Source organism: Balaenoptera acutorostrata, chromosome 12 (genome assembly GCF_949987535.1).
Source record: "Balaenoptera acutorostrata chromosome 12, mBalAcu1.1, whole genome shotgun sequence".
In the NCBI taxonomy this organism is placed as follows: Eukaryota; Metazoa; Chordata; class Mammalia; order Artiodactyla; family Balaenopteridae; genus Balaenoptera; species Balaenoptera acutorostrata.
Genome location: NC_080075.1, coordinates 29,244,848 through 29,261,960, shown reverse-complemented (window position 1 = coordinate 29,261,960; position 17,113 = coordinate 29,244,848). Strand labels below are relative to the sequence as shown.

The 17,113-nt window shown below is 41.0% G+C and overlaps 1 protein-coding gene across 2 annotated transcripts in view; it reads left to right on the top strand.

Moving 5' to 3' along the window:
• STAMBP (STAM binding protein) overlaps positions 1-16,825 on the top strand; it is a 34,918-nt gene extending 18,093 nt beyond the window's left edge. For both annotated transcript variants that reach the window (XM_007189004.2, XM_007189003.2), the window contains exons 3-10: positions 3,773-3,848; positions 4,166-4,261; positions 5,395-5,758; positions 6,805-6,929; positions 7,812-7,949; positions 13,788-13,900; positions 14,505-14,604; positions 16,172-16,825. In XM_007189004.2, coding sequence (XP_007189066.1) covers positions 3,773-3,848; positions 4,166-4,261; positions 5,395-5,758; positions 6,805-6,929; positions 7,812-7,949; positions 13,788-13,900; positions 14,505-14,604; positions 16,172-16,228 — 1,069 coding nt within the window. In that variant the 3' untranslated portion in view covers positions 16,229-16,825. The remainder of the gene's footprint in view (positions 1-3,772; positions 3,849-4,165; positions 4,262-5,394; positions 5,759-6,804; positions 6,930-7,811; positions 7,950-13,787; positions 13,901-14,504; positions 14,605-16,171) is intronic.
• The last annotated feature ends 288 nt before the right edge of the window (positions 16,826-17,113 follow it).

The following is a 17,113-nucleotide window of genomic DNA, read 5'->3' as shown; positions in this document are numbered from 1 at the left end:
TGCCCATGCAAACACATGGGCTCATGTCTTTATCCTTTTTTCTTAAAGCCTGAACGAGATCATACAATATTTTCTTTTCTACAATTTGCTTTCTTAACAGTCATATCTTTCCGTATCAGGACACATTGATCCAGCATCTCATTCTGCCTTAGGGCTGTTTCTTCTGCCTGGAACAGTCTTATCCCAGATATCGTCATGGCTTACTCTTCCAGTCCTTACTTAACTGCTACTTTCTCAGTGATGCCTTCCTTAGCTGCCCTATCTAAAAGCTCAATCCCTTCCCTGTCACTTCTATTCCCCTTCCCTATTAATGACTTTTTCCTAGCACTGATTATCTATAATACTTTATATTTTGTCTATTGTCTGTTCCCCCACTGTAATGTACACTCTATGGTGGGGAGGAATTTGTGACTGCGACATTCACTGCCAAATCACCAGCCTTTATAATAATTCCTGACCCCATAGTAGATGCTCAGTAAATATTTGTTGAAGGAAAGAGTGAATGGTTATGTTGTTTTTCCACATTTGGGTACACCATAATTTATTAAATAATCCCCTACTGATGGTCGTTTAGGTTTTCAGGTTGCCCTACTTTTATGAACAATGCTGTGTTGAACAGTCTTATACATATATTTTTGTATTATTATAGGATAAATTCATAGAGGTGGAACTGTGAGTTTAAAGGATATACACATTCTAAATTTTGAATACTTGTCTCCCACTCCCCTTCCTCCCCTAAGGAAAAAGGTATTATCAAATTACAGTCCTGCTAAGAGTGGGTAAGGATACCCATTTCTCTATGCCCTTGCCTACACTGATTGTAATCAACTTTTAAGCCTTTGCCAATCTGATAGACGAAAATGATATCTCATCTTAATTTGAATTTCTTTCATATATAAGTAAAGTTGAGTACCATTTTATATAATTATTTACCTTTTTATTTACTTTTCTGTGTATCTCTTTTTTTCTGTTGTTCCATTAGGTTGTTTTGCTTGTGTTTTGCCAATGCATCTTTGTTTGCTTTGGTACATTTCCTGTCTGTAGGCTGCAACCAGATATAACCCGGAGAACAGTATACATCTGGGCCACAGCTATTCTCTGCCTAGAAAATTTCTAACCCTGGTGTTAACATCTTCATCTCTTCTTCTTGCTCACATTTTTATTTATTAGTAAAAACAAGCATATAAACATATAGCAGATGTTGGCTATGTGCTAGGCACTGTGCTCAGCATTTTATTTATTTTAAAAAATCTATTTTAATGTCATAGCAGCCCTATCAGGTAGTACTAGTTTGTCTCTGTATCTATAATTTATATAGAAACTGAGGGATGGTGCTGGAGGTCACACAGCTAGTAAGTGCTTAGAGCCAGGATTTGAACCTAAGCAGGGTGGCTCCAGAGCCTGCCCTCCTAACCACCAAGCTCTGTTGCCTCCAGTGTGGGCAGTGGGTTATGCTGCCCATTCTGTTTTCAGGAGATGCTTCTGCCCATATGTCCCCATTCAGAAAACTGACTACAGTTACTGAAACAAGAGAAAGGTATTCATGTTCAGGTCTGGGAGTTTTATCTTATAAGCTAGTTTTTATTACATGGTTCAAAATCGAAATAGTAAAACAAAAGGTATATAGTGAAAATTTTCACTCCCACTCTTGTCTCATCCACTCTATTTCCCCTGTCCTCTATTTTTGCTAGTTTCTGTATATACTTCCTGTGTTACTTTATATACTTATAAACAAAATAAATGAATATATATACATGCACACAGGCATACCTTGTTTTATTACACTTTGCAGATACTGCATTTTTTATAAATTGAAGGTTTGTGGCAACCCTGCATTGTCAGATGATTCTTAGCATTTTTTAGCAATAAAGTATTTTAAATTAAAGTGTATATGTTTTTAGACCTAATGCTATTGCACACTTAATAGAGTACACTGTAGTGTAAATATAACTTTTTTATACACTGAGAAATGAAAAAACTTATGTGATTCGCTTTATTGCAACATTTGCTTTATTGCGGTAGTCTGGAACCGAACCCACAATATCTCTGAGGTGTGCCTATATATAATTTTCCCCTTTCTTACATATAAGGTAGCATGTTATATATACTTTTTTGCACTTTGTTTTTTCACTCAGCTCATCCAAAGGTTTTAAGACAACTTTATTCATCAGATATTTTTTCAGTGCCTCTTTATACAAGGCACTGTGCTGGCTTTAGAGGAATATACAAAGAAGCATGAAACACAGAAATCTCTGGCCTCAGGGACTTTACAGTCCTTCAGGCTGAGAGCATAAATGAAAATAAAGTGTGGTGTTTATATGACATGTTACTTTCTTGACTGATTGAGGCCTCAATACAAAGCACACTCAGCCTGCTGAAGGTAGTGAACATGTACCTTGGTCTTTCGAGTTACTGAATAATAGGTCTCTTGAGCACAAGATCTATGCCTTATTTATCCTAATATCCTCTTCAGGACTTTATGGTTGAAAAATGAATCTGTGCTTGTTTTAAGTATAGACTTCAAGGAAACTTTTAATTCATTTTTCATGAACCCAAAGGACAATTTTTAGAATTGTTTTGATTTTGGAATTCATCCCTGCCTGAGGGGTCTTGTGAAATTGGATTGAAATGAAATTTTCATGTGCCTAATTAGAACAGAAGGAGGACGACTCATCTATAGAGGGTGTGTTTTGGTGGGGATCTTCTTCTTTTCCCTTTACTGAGTCTTCCTCCTTTGTTTCCTCCTACCCATGGGCAGAAAGTGAAAAAGAGTCAGTTAATCCCAACTACGTAACAGTGTTTTGTGGCTGTGGGCAAGCTACCCTCAATTTATTTGTTTTGGGTCTCAGCTTGTGTTTATTACAACCTAATTCTATTGAAAGACATCTTTGTTCAGAACCCCTCCAACAGTTCTGGACATTCCAGGAGCCATGAGGAGGCAGTACGATATAGTGGTTGAAAGAGTAGACTCTGGAACCGGCCTGCTGGCATTGAATTCTGAACCCTCCATTTTGGCTATGACAAGTTACTGAACTTCTATTTATTTTCACCGTCCCCAAGTAGACATCATAAGTGTTAGAGGTCTATGAATTGATTCAGTTTATTTTTCCCACTGAGCTTTACAGCCAAGGACAAGAACTGAAAAAGGAAATCTAGCACTTATGTTTCTCTAAGCACTTTTCATCAGAGATCATAATGCACGTTACACATGTAACGTGCACATATTACACGCATATAACACATGAACAGTCTAAGCATCTCAGAGCTTAATCTGGTGCAAGGAATATTCTTCTTTGAAGGAACATGAATCCCAAAGAAGAAAAGCCAGCATTAAAGGTCACACAGAGTTAGAAGTAGTAATAGAATGTGGGTTTTCTCTTAGCCTCCTGCCCTTGGCTGCCAAACTGTTCTCTGAAGAATGATTTGTGAGAGGCCTTTTCCTTTGGAAGCCTGTTACTGTCACAACAAGAAGAGAATCTCTTTGGAGGTGTATTTTGGGGCACAGGATAGGCTTTTTCCTCCCCATCGTTTTTGTTGTAGGAGTCTGGTGCTGCTGCACATCTGATTTGGGAGAAGAGGGAAGCACTCTGTTGCTCTTTACAGGGCTAGAGATGAGTGGGGAACATGGCCTGTCAGGGTGTGCCTGTTACCCCTGCATGCCTGGGAACCCATCAGGTAGTCTCTGCAGGGTAAGGGAGTTGCATTGCTTCAGAGTCTTTTGGACATTTGGACATCTTCTTTGCATCACAGTCAATCTGATCTGTTCCCTTAGGCTCTTTATTGAGAAACTACCAAAGCATCGAGATTACAAATCGGCTGTCATTCCTGAAAAGAAAGACACAGTAAAGGTGGGTCTTCACTTTAACTGTTGCCCATCTAAAAGCTTCAGAGAAGCACAGACTCACTCCGAAATATAAGTAGCAGTGTCTGCATCTGAGCATCATATCCTGCAAATAGGAGATAAGGCCATTTCACTAGATCAGTTACGAAATATCAGGTATGGTATGGTAGGGGGTATTTTAAATTAAATTATTTAAATTTAAATTATTATTTAAATGTTTTTAGAAACATTGTTGCCATTGCCAACTTGACTTCAGTCTTTTTACTTCTCACCTTAATTAGCTGGCAATTGTTCTAACTCCCAGTTTTTGATTTTGTGTCTCAGAAATTAAAGGAGATTGCATTTCCCAAAGCAGAAGAGCTGAAAGCAGAACTGTTAAAACGATATACCAAAGAATATATAGACTATAATGAAGAAAAAGTGAGTATGTAATAGCAAAAAAAAAAAAAGGGAAATTATTTTGGTTTCTTAGGCTGTGACCTAGGATTCTAATAGATATTTCAGCAGATCTTGTGATTTTAATGTGATATTTTACTTTATTGGCAAAGACCAGAAACTCGAAAAAGGTGTTTAGGCTGAGGATTCTAATACAGATTTAGCCTGCTTATCTAAGAGGATGACTTGAGGGACAGAATATCTATTGCTTGTCTGCTATGTCTAGAGCTAGAACCTAAGAACAATGAAAATCGCACTAAAGTATAGGGTTTTTAGATCAGGGAATTTGGGGTATTTGATACACATTTGATTATATCCAACATAGGATATACCTGTTTAAAATAATTGGGGTTTTTTTTCAAGCTATTTTCAAATGATTCTTGTTAGGAAGAGTCAGTTAAAACACATGAGAAGCTCTGCGACAGTGTCATTGGTCTGTGTCAGGTGAGAACACACACTGCAAGCACTTCCACATTCTTTTGTACACTCTACTGAATTCTGTTCTGGACTCTGATGTTGAAAATCAGAGGAGAGGTGAACAGCTATGTATTTCTAAGGTACGCAGTGAGTGAAAACCTTCATGAAGGAGATTGTTACTTGATGTTCCTTAGCAGTTTAAAATGTCACTCTATATTGGACCAATCACCAGAAAAATTTCAGAGGCTTCATTCAGGGTTAAAATTCAGTAGAGACCCGCAACATGGCAGTTGTAAGTTTGGATTTGGTTCTGTTTCACAGCCTTACTTGGAATACAGAATGTATACATGGCACACCAGAGGCTGAAATTGTACGATACAGATTATGAGGTGCAGACAATAAGTTGCCTTGAGATTTTGGTAAAAAAGAGAATGCATTAGTTAAAGTCATTGGGAAGGGTACCGAGAGGATCAGGACTTTAACTGTTTTTGAAGAATAGGTGTATGGTGGTTACATAGACAGGAGCAGCAGCTGTTCCACGGGTGTAGAGGTACTAAGGGAAGCATGAATTCTGTGTTGGGAACTCACGCTAGAGCAGAAGTACATTTGGGGCAATCTTCCTGCTGAAAAGCCTTGTCCTCCTAAGATGTGAAGTCACTTGAGTGTAAAGTGTTAGCCTAACTCCTATTCATTCTTTGTAGAAGAAGGAAGAGGAAGAATTTGCCCGAAACGTAGCCATCCAGCAAGAGCTGGAAAAGGAAAGACAGAGGGTGGCACAACAGAAGCAGCAGCAGTTGGAGCAGGAACAGTTCCATGCCTTTGAGGAGATGATCCGGAACCAGGAACTAGAAAAAGAACGACTGAAAATTGTACAGGAGTTTGGGAAAGTGGACCCTGGCCTGGACGGCCCACTGGTACCTGACTTAGAGAAGCCCTCCCTAGATGTGTTCCCCACGGCACCTGTTACATACACACAGCCTTCGGACTGTAATACAACTGTAAGGCCTGCCAAGCCACCTGTAGTGGATAGATCCTTGAAACCTGGAGCATTGAGCAACTCGGAAGGTAGTGAATTCATTTGCTTGCGTCCTCTTCTATCTCAGCTGCAGCCAAACAGGGTGTCATTCCAGGAGATTCAACTACGACTCCCTCCATGATCCCACTCATTAGGCTCTGGTCACAGAAATCCATTTGATTAGTATTACTATACTGTGTTCTATCACAGCTATATTATAAAGTGGACTTTGCTTAAGACATATAGTTTACCTGGGCCAGGTCGATTTTCTGAAGAGCTAATAACATCCTTGAAAGTCAGACCCTCAGCTTTTAAGGGTTATACAGAGATTTGAAATGTTCAGTGAACTAGAGACCACTGTTGACCTTTTGTAAAGGAAATTTGAGACCTATAGTACCACCTTACAATTCAACCACTGACCTTTAAATAATAAAAAAGAGCTGCTGAATTGTGCTTGCCCTGCAAATGTTCCTAATTGGTAAGGAGTTTAGTCAAGGTAAATATTGTATGTAGTCAGTGATAATTCAGTCTAGCCATAAAAACTATTGAGTCTTTCCTCCTCTCACCAATGTATGGCTATCTGAGAAAATAACAATAGCGGCAAAATGATGAGTATGCCTTGATTATTAGAATAGGTCTTTTTGTTAGGAATTGTCTTTCAAGTAGTCATGTAAGGAATTCAGCTTCGCAGAAGATACACTTAAAAAGACAAGGTAAGAGTGGGCAAGGGGTGCTGGACTCTTGAAGCCTGGCCTTCAGGGTTTCTCCCCATGTACTCGGCAGGATTGTCTCTCACTATTATTCCTGAATAGCTCAGAAACTTCTTTTAATCAGTAGTTTACCCTTGTGTTAACTTGAATGATTAAAGCCTCTTTTCTTTCCTTGAAATAACATACTCCCAATGGCTGTGGCAAGAGGTTGGAGAAGAGACTTTACAGCCCTTTTTCTTCTGCCATAAGGATGAGATCCCCACGCACTGCCTACAGTTGCAGGACCCCAGTGATTTAGCATTGCTCTCCCAGGTCTGCCAACTCTGAGGTCTGCTTGGGGAGGCTGTGCCCCATGATCTCAGACGTTTCTTCTTTCTCCATTACAGCTCCTACAATCGATGGACTGCGCCACGTGGTGGTGCCTGGGAAGCTCTGCCCACAGTTTCTCCAGCTGGCCATTGCCAACACTGCCCGGGGAGTAGAGACATGTGGAATTCTCTGTGGAAAACTGGTAAAAGACAAATGCTTTCCTGAGCTGAGACTGTTTCTTCCCCCTTGGCCTCCTGTGACTCTCAGAGAAGATATCCAGGGTCAGTTACTCTTTGTGCCAATCCTTCTGCCAAAGAGCCATGGGCAGCATAATGCAATGTCACCTTGATTTTAGTGACCCTGTATTTGATTGATTTTCAAAGTCCCTTGAACTGAACTGATTATTTTAATGCCAGTGGTAAGAAATACCTAATTCTAAACTTGGTAGGAAGATCCTGTATATCAGCTTTTGAACACCGACTTTATGGCAGGACCTGGGAATATGAAATATGTAAGGCACAGAACATGTGTCCGCAAAAAGTACCCAAGCACTTTGGAGAGATGGGAGATATACACCAAAAGATAGATAGTATGCTGACTACTATGTACAATAAAAGCACTAGGGATTATGAGGAAAGAAGGATCATTAAATGGAGGTGCTTAAAGAACCCATTACTAACTGCTGAATAAATAAACACATAAGGTGGAATAGACTTAAACTGAGCTCTAAAGGATGGGAAGGGCTTAGAGAAATAGTAAAAGGAAGCTACTCTAGACATGAACAAAGGAAGAGAAATGGTACTATACCCAGAGCTTCTTAAGAGGCATGAGTAGACCTGTTTGGCTGCAGCAGGGAATTCCCACAGGGCTGTGGGCATCTGTGGCTTTGCAGAGGGCCCCAAGCAATGTACTTGGGCAGTCCGGGTTGTGAACATGACTGACATAAGGGACTCACCTCACGAAGAAGGCTTATGCTGGGAGGAAGGGCCTTCGCTTGTACAGATGTTTAACTTTCCACTGCCGTGACAGAGTGGGGTTGCCTAAGTGCCAGGGAATTGTGACAGGCTGTTTTCTCATTTGACAGATGAGGAATGAGTTTACCATTACCCACGTCCTCATCCCCAAGCAAAGTGCTGGGTCTGATTATTGCAACACTGAGAACGAAGAAGAGCTTTTCCTCATACAGGATCAGCAGGGTCTCATCACACTGGGCTGGATTCACGTAAGCAATTCCGAGCTCTCCAGGGGTTCGTCTCCTCTTCTCACATGATGTTATAAACACACTGCTTATTTTTTTTCTTGGAGCAGAGTGAATTGTATCCAGACTATTTAGATGGTTGTATTTCCCTCTGTTGGATGCAGACTTGACTTCCCTAGCATACTTAACTGCTTGCACCACAGTATTGATTTCTGGGCATTACTTAGGGCTTTTTAACTTAAAATTTTTTAATGGAAATGAACTTGTTTCCCTAAAGTCCCAATTCCCCTGTGAGCATGAACAGTGATAGGATGCTAGCCTAGAGTATATGTGGACCTTGACGGTAGAGGCTATGCCTTACTTCGTACAAATGATGTTCCTGAAAGGTATATAAATCAAAATATTTTAAATGAGCCAAGGAAGTTAATTCAGATGCCTCCATTTGGTCTTTCTTAAAGCAGCCTACACTTTTACGTAAATCAGAAGGGCCACCAATATAGGAGATTTTCAACTGTCTGCATGTCTTAACAGTCTTCTGGTAATATTCAGGTAAAATATAATTCCATCCCTAAAGATTTCTTCTTAATTTTTCTTTCTATTCCTTTTCAACCCCTCATTCTCATAGACCAAGCTGTTTTCCATGTTGTGTGACAGGGTTACATACAAACAAGGCAGCTCATTTCTGGATTTGGGAAGATTGCACACACTTGTACGTTAGAATTTGGGAAATACTGACCTGTGAGGCAGTCAGTGTGCCTCTGTCCTTTCATAAATATTTGCCTTTTATTGTGTATCCCCCGTTATAGTACATGGGGAGTAGAAAACTTGTACCTTATCCGCCAGGCGATACAAATTTGAGTAAGATATGATTTTAGTCTCATAAAGGAGACTGACATATAGACAAGTCATAACTCTTCATGTGAGGCAGAATGTGCCAAGTGCCTAAAGAGGTGCAAACAGCCCTGTGGAATTCAGAGGGAAGGATCACACCTGGGGTGATTTTCTAGAATTTTGACAAGGTGAGCCAAGGGAGAGTTCCATACGGAGGGGACAACATTGGAATAGGCAGACTGTGATCCTGGAGCACTGAGTGGTCCAGTTTTCTGGGGCTTATGGTTCATATCAGGAAACAGTGGTAGGTAAGCTTTCACATGATACATTAGGAGCAGTGTTCTGGAGGGATTTGGGTGGACAGGCAGGATAGTTCTGCTTTTCAGTGAGGAAGTTGAGGCAGGGAGATCATTTAAGAGGTTAACGTGATGATAAAATCTAATAATGATGAGAGCTACGGTGACGGCAGTGCATTTGGGAAGGAAGAGATAAATGTAGGATTTCAGAGGATGTGGGGAATGAGTAAGAGAGGATGATGAGTAAAAGTGATGACTTAGAGATTTCAGGCCTGACTCATGGGGGTGGCAATGATTAATCATCTCATAAGCAGAAACAGGCTCCAGCAGGAGAACTTACTTGGAAGTGGGGCAAATGGTGTCTTCAGTTCTGAGTATTTGACATTATATTGGTGGAGGTAATTATCAGGCAGTTGGAACTTGGGAACAAGGTCTAGGTGGGAAAGAGAACTGGGAGACCTCGGCGTAGAGCTGACCTTGGAAGCCTTGGAACTGGAGGAGGGTGGAGAGCAAGAAGAGATTCACTGGCAGCTTGAAGGACAGGCCACTTAGGGGAGCATAGGGGGTAGTCAGTCATGAAGCGAGGAGATGTCAGAGAAAGGTGAGGGGAGTGTTAGGGCACAGATGCCAAAGGAGGAGGAACGTCTTAAGAAGAAGCTTCAGGGGCTTCCCTGGTGGCGCAGTGGTTGAGAGTCTGCCTGCTAATGCAGGGGACGCGGGTTCGAGCCCTGGTCTGGGAGGATCCCACGTGCCGCGGAGCGGCTGGGCCCGTGAGCCACAATTGCTGAGCCTGCGCGTCTGGAGCCTGTGCCCCGCGACGGGAGGGGCCGCGATAGAGAAAGGCCCGCGCACCGCGATGAAGAGCGGTCCCCGCACCGCGATGAAGAGTGGCCCCCGCTTGCCGCAACTGGAGAAAGCCCTCGCACGAACCGAAGACCCAACACGGCCAAAAATAAATAAATAAATAAATAAATAAATAAGAAAATCCTTTAAAAAAAAAAAAAAAAAAAAAAAAGAAGAAGCTTCAGGATGTTAACTATGTCACATGCTGCAGAGAGATGAAGACTTGTATGAGCCCTTTGGATTTGATGAGGTCATTGATGACCTCAATTTAGTGGGTTTTAGGCAGATTAAAAAGGTGTAAGAAGTAATGGGTATTGAGGTTGTGGTGATAGTGAAATATATACTGATTTTTTGAAGCGCTTAGCACTGACTAAAGGATAGGAAAGAGATGGAATGGTGGCTTAAGGAATAGCCAGGTTGAGAGAGTTTGCTTGATTTATGGTTTAGTGTGAAAATGTGTTCTGTTTTTATTTTGTTTTTTTTTTAAGCCTTTATATTTGAAATATATATAAGAAAGTACATAAACTAAATGAGCACTTTAATGAATCATTAAACAAACATCTGTGTGCACACATTACCTAGGTCAAGAAATAGAGCGTCTCCAGAAGCACACTCCCACCTCTGTGTCCTGCCCAGTCACCCTTCCTCTCTGATGTAGATAGTCCCTCACTTGACATTTCTGGAAATTCTTTGCTTTTCTTTATAGCTTTACCACCTAAGTGTGTATCCCTAAACTCAATAGTTTAGTTTTGCCTGGTTTTGAACTTTATGTAAATAGAATTATATAATATGTATTCTTTTGTGCTTGGCTTCTTTTGCTCAGTTTTTAAGGTTCATCTGCATTCTTGTGTATAGTTGTCTGAACATGTTTTGTTTTGTTTTAATATATTTATTTATTTATTTATTTTTGGCTGCGTTGGGTCTTCATTGCTGAGCGCAGGCTTTCTCTAGTTGAGGCGAGCGGGGGCTACTCTTCGTTGCGGTGCATGGTCTTATTGCAGTGGCTTCTCTTGTTGCGGAGCACGGGCTCTAGATGCGCAGGCTCAGTAGTTGTGGTGCTTGGGCCTAGTTGCTCCGTGGCATGTGGGATCTTCCTGGACCAGGGCTCAAACCCGTGTCGTCTGCATTGGCAGGCAGATTCTTAACCACTGCGCCACCAGGGAAGTCCCTGAACATGTTTTTAAGCCCAGTGAGCTGGTGGAGTATAGTGGAGCCTGTGCAGGAGATGTCAGAGGTCAGGAGAGACAAGGTAATGTGAAGATAGGAAAGTATTAAATCAACAGTACAAAAAGGGAGTCATCTTCATATGGGGGAGAAAACACTCACTCCTCTGAGACAGAATTGAAGGAAGAAAGAAAGATACAGAGAGATTTTTGAGGTTATAATTGGAGGGGTTGAGGGAACTCATTTTAGGTGATCTTGCTGTCAACAAGGTTGAAGTCTAGATCCACTGCCCAGCAGGAGGAGACAGGTAAGTTTAAAAACTGGAGAAGATGGGGGAAAGTTTGGAATAATTTCTGTTTAGACTTCAGGTAGCTCTTAGCCACAAATGAGTAAAAGGATTTTTAATATCAGTGAGGGCCTAGCTAGGAAGGAATTTAGAGCCTAAATTGATAGTATTCCAGCTTTTTTTCCCCATGATATTTCTGTAGCATTCCTTCCTAACTTGAGATTAAAAGCAAACAAAAGCAGACCATAACGTTTGCTCAGATCTTAAAATTGGCAAGAGGAGAAGGCAAAAGGTCAATTCTTCCTTCTGTACCTTGCCAGCTATCAATCAGCTTCCCTGGTCCAAAACTTTGTATGGTCATGTTTATCACCAACTATTGTGTAACCCCCAACTCAGAATTCAAGGCACTCCTTCACCTTGGCTTAGCTGGCATTGCTCTCCTGTGGCTGCTCTACTCATCCAGGCACCCAGGCTGCCCTGAGCATTCACTCTCGTCACTTATTTCTGCTCCTTTGGTGTATTGTTTTCTCTTCATAAAAATGCCTGCCTCTGTCTCCAGCATGGTGGGCACAGTGAGCATAACTGGTTTTTCAAGAAACGTGACTGTAAAGGGAAGGAGAGAAGGTGCAGTAGTTAGTGGGGAGCAGAGGCTCAAACAAGATTTTTTGGTTTAGTTTAACAATTATTTATTGAGCCCCTGCTATGTGTCTGTATATCATCTTTCTAGCTAACCCAACTTTAGATTGGAGGCCTTCATCAGCTTGTGTAGGTCTTATTTGTTCTCAGTCAAAATTTCAGGCTGTAACCATGGGATGTAGGGTGTTGGCACAGGCCGTTTGTCCCTAACAGTCTATAGGATCATATTCTTATTAGGTAGAAACTGTTTCTCCCTTGTGGTCATGAAAGTTCTTTCCTTCCCCATGCAGACCTGTGTGTAGATTTACTGTCAGCACTCAGCTAACATGTTCCTGTATTGCAGACCTCTTCCACAATGAGCTGGTCACAGCAGTCTATGCAGTTGTGCTTCTCAGATGAGGCTGCACCTAAGAATCATTTAATGAGCTTTAAAGAAAAAAATTTCCTTCTCAGGATGGATATTTCCAGGGTGGGGTGCAGGAGCCTGTGCTTTTGACAAGTTCCTCAGAAGCTTCATTTTTTGCACAACAGGGTTGAAAACACTGGTCAAGGGCACATATTTATTTTCCGTGCTTTTCTGTCAGTAAAGATTGGTGGTCTTTTTGAGTCATATTGGGTCTTTCTTTTTCCATCCTTGTTATCTCACACCCCCTCTGAGATGAACGTTAAGTCATTATATGGTCCATTTGTGTACAAAGAGTATGCGCAATAAAACATTAAATAACTGGGGGATTCCAGTGGTTAGGACTCAGTGCTTTCACTGCTGTGGCCCAGGTTCAATACCTGGTTGGGGAACTAAGACCCCACAGGCCACGAGGTGCGGCCAAAAAAAAAAAAAACAAAAAACCATTAAATAACTGGAAACAAATGAGATAAACTGAATGTAATTTAGATGGTGCTTTAACTGATTACCCTCAAAATTCAATACCTTGGTCTTTTTCTCAAATAAGACAGGGTCCTTTGTGTGATTTAACTACCCTTCTGAAATCCCAGTAACCCTCTGCCTCTCATATCCTTGAAAGATATGCTTTAACCACAGGACAGCTTTTGCCACTTTTGCCTATAGAGCCCCAGACTCATGCTTGACCTTTTAACCCCTCCGTCAGGAAGAAGAATCATTCATCTAACTGTGCTTTGTTAAGTCCTTGACTTCTACTAGGTTGTTGTATTGGGCAGCAGGTACTGTCTGTTCCAGTATGGGAGACTCCATTGTGTCGAGAGAGCTTGTGAGGAGCCAGATAAGTCTTGATGGTCAATTAGAAATTGAGTCTCGGGGCTTCCCTGGTGGCGCAGTGGTTGAGAATCTGCCTGCTAATGCAGGGGACACGGGTTCGAGCCCTGGTCTGGGAAGATCCCACATGCCGCGGAGCAACTGGGCCCGTGAGCCACGATTACTGAGCCTGCGCGTCTGGAGCCTGTGCTCCGCAACAAGAGAGGCCGCGATGGTGAGAGGCCCGCGCACCGCGATGAAGAGTGGCCCCCGCTTGCCACAACTAGAGAAAGCCCTCGCACAGAAACGAAGACCCAACACAGCCATAAATAAATAAAAATAAATAAATTAAAAAAAAAAAAAAGAAATTGAGTCTCTTCACATACTCATGTTACACGATACTCGTTTACAGTGCTGGGAAGGAAGTTCATTACTTATTATGAACTTGAGGCATATTCCTCATGGCTGCTAATGGCTTTGTACGTAAGGAGATCATGGCAAGTTATTGAGAATTACTTGGCTCTACCTTCCCTCATGGGCCAGGCTTGACTGTGTATTCTCGCTGAAGGGGTCCCTGCCTTTTTTTCTCTTCTCAGACTCATCCCACGCAGACCGCCTTCCTCTCCAGTGTTGACCTACACACTCACTGCTCCTACCAGATGATGTTGCCAGAGTCGATAGCCATTGTTTGTTCCCCTAAGTTCCAGGAGTAAGTACCTAGGGTGCGGTTCAGGGTTTTGCAAGGAGATAGCTGGGGAAAAGCCTCAGAGGAAACGTTCTCCATTCTTCAGACCTTGTTCTCTATAAAATATATAGATTGTGGTATTGATTGGCTTTTTTAAAAGGCTTCCTTTTAAGCCCTATATCCTGATAAACCTACTCGACTTGTTTACAAAAGTATCCAAGCAACAACCTAGGTGCTTTTATAAGAAAAGGACATAAAAAATTTGAAGTGTTTGACTTGAAGCAGTAGGAATTTCAAGAGATTGATATCAGATTAGAAAATTTCAAAATCCAACAGATTATCTCCAAAAATTAACTTCTTTTTCATTTTAAATCCTGTTATTTACTATGAATTCTCCCAGTAAAACTAGCGTGGTGGTGGTGATGAGTCATTCTCTAACTCTGATTCATTCACCAGAGAAGAGACCTATGAGCCAGCATACTTTTGAAGCTGTCTCAAAGTGAGCTCTTCACTGCTCTGTGTGTGTGTGTGTGTGTGTGTGTGTGTGTGGTGTGTGTGTGTGTGTGTGTGTGTGTGTGATTGAGGGGACACCTTTGCTTGATTCTAGACCTGCTTTTTCTTATTTCAGAACTGGATTCTTTAGACTAACTGACCACGGACTCGAGGAGATTTCTTCCTGTCGCCAGAAAGGATTTCATCCACACAGCAAGGATCCACCTCTCTTCTGTGTATGTATCTATGTAGAAGAAATCGGAGCTGTGCTTTAACCAGGGGAGACAGTCAGAGCTGGTGAGGCACACTGTCCTTTGTGACACACATAGAAGATCAGCCTTGTCACTTATTTTTCCAAATCTTCCTAATAAAAACATACATGGGAAGCAGTGTGGGATAGGAAGGAGTTTGAGTCTCAGCTCTGCTACTTAAGGACTGTGTGTCTTTGATCAAGTTACTTAACCTTCCTGGGCCTCAGCTTTCTCATCTGTAAATGGAGATGATAATAATAATAATATATACTTGAATAGGGTTATTGACAGGATTAAATGAAGTGATGCACAGAAAGTACCAAGTGCAGTAGCTTGCTTATTAAATGTTAGGTTTTTTCCTTCATCATCATCAGTTGTTAAGCCTGCACTTCAATAAGAGATTTGAATTCAAAAGAAAAAGCCACTTAAGTAAAGTATATTTAATTTTGGAATTTTGCTTTTAATTTGATTTTAGATAACAGGGATTTTTATGACCTTCTTAGAAAGTTTTTTTCCCCAGGTGGTATTCTGTGAGTAAAAAGTTTCAGTTGCTGATAAGTATGTTTCAGTTTTTCCCCTCAAATCTAATGTGATAGTATTGCTTCACTCCATGCTGGCCATGGAGTATTATTATTTCTTCTGGGTTCCCTGAAAAGTGACCAACATGGAAAAGGGACTCAGACCCTTGTCACATAAAAGAAACTGGGGATGTTTAGGAGAGAACCCCAGGGAGAATCTGAGAACTGACTGTAAGTGATAGAAGAATTGTTGTATAAAAAGGTATTGGGTGTGACTCCCAGAACTAAAACTTAAGACCCTGTGGGATGACAGTTTTCAGCTGAGTATGGGAAAGAACTTTCTGACAGACTTGTTCACAAATAGGTCAGCCTGCCTTGGAATGTAATAAATGTCTAGGTACCAGGATGTTGAAACAGAGGCTACACAATCCCCCAGAAATGCCTGGGCTTTCAGTTAGGATGACCCCTTATGCATGCCAAGAGGGAGTATTCCCTATGTGACAGTAGGTGTACTTTATTATCCGGTTGACATAATAACCCAAAAAACTGCAATGAATTCAGCAGTTATTTAAATAAGTGTATATTTTATGAATGACTCTAGAATATACATACATTTGAAAAATAAATGAAGGTGTATGTGCCCACATTGATTCAGGCTACAGCCTATTGGTTCTGGGTTGGTGGAAGTAATAATTCCCAGACCCCTTACCATAACAGCCATTTAAGTAGCAGTCTGGCTGCCAGCCTGGGAACCACTAGCCAGAATAAGCATTGTAAATAGGAGTTTTGTTTGTTTGTTTGGGTTTTTTTTAAACATATATATTTATGTATCATGATGATATACAAAAGATATAAGAAGTTAGGTAGTGAATTGCTTATTGTAAATAGCTTTTAAACTTGCTTTTCAAAGATAAGAAAACATACAGGAAGTTAAGTAAAAGATATCTTCCATGACTTCAACAAGTAAGGAGTTTTAAAGATGACTTTTCAGAATTTTCCAGGACTTCCCCTTTCTTTCTTTTTCTCTATTGCAGAGCTGCAACCACGTGACTGTTGTGGACAGAGCAGTGACCATCACAGACCTTCGATGAGAGTCTGACTCAGACACTTCCCAAGAACTATAAAACCATATCAGTGTACTGTAGCCCCTTAATTTAAACTTTCCAGAAAGCTCTGGAAGCTTTTTAAAACAGAATAGAACGTATCACCTGGGGGAGAACTGATTTTCTATTTCTGGTTTGAAAAGAAATAATTGAATGTTTTTTAGGCACATCTGGAAAATAGCATGATCATGCTAAAGCAACTTTTCAGTCTGCCTGTAACTAAAAAATTAAGTTGAAAAAATGTTGTAATGAACACCTATATACCCTTTGTTCTAGATTCACCAATTGTTAACATTTTTTCCCTCTCAGAGATCCTTCTAACTTCTCTGCCAACTTGTTTATTGTTTACCTTTGGACTAATTAAGGGCATCTATGCAGAAATTTGGAAGCCATTTAGAAAATCTTTGAGTTTTTCTGTGGTTTATGGCAATATTAATGAAGCTTATCATAAGGCTGAGGGAGAGCTCGCTGCGTTTGACCAGATGGCGAGGCCCAAGAACCCTGAAAAATGATTTTGTCAGGAGTTACTGTTATTTAACAAATATTTCGGGATATTTTTTCTTCTACAATAAAATAACAACTATATATATTTTTTGTGCTCTAGAATGATCTGTTGGATCAAGCATTGTCTAGAGAGGTTAACTAAATGGTCTGGTTATTTGGGGAAAGGTGAGGGGAAAATGGAATTTGAGATGTACCAACATCGAAGGTATGTCCCAGTTCACTTTTAATTGTTCAGTCTTTTCTCTCTGCCTTTTGCCATCTTCCAGGACAGTGAAGTCATCTCTGTTCTTTTGGTGCTGTCTCAAGTCGGTCATCCCATTCACTTCCTCCTTATGCCCTAAAAGCTTTCAGCTGAGGATAATAGAGCCT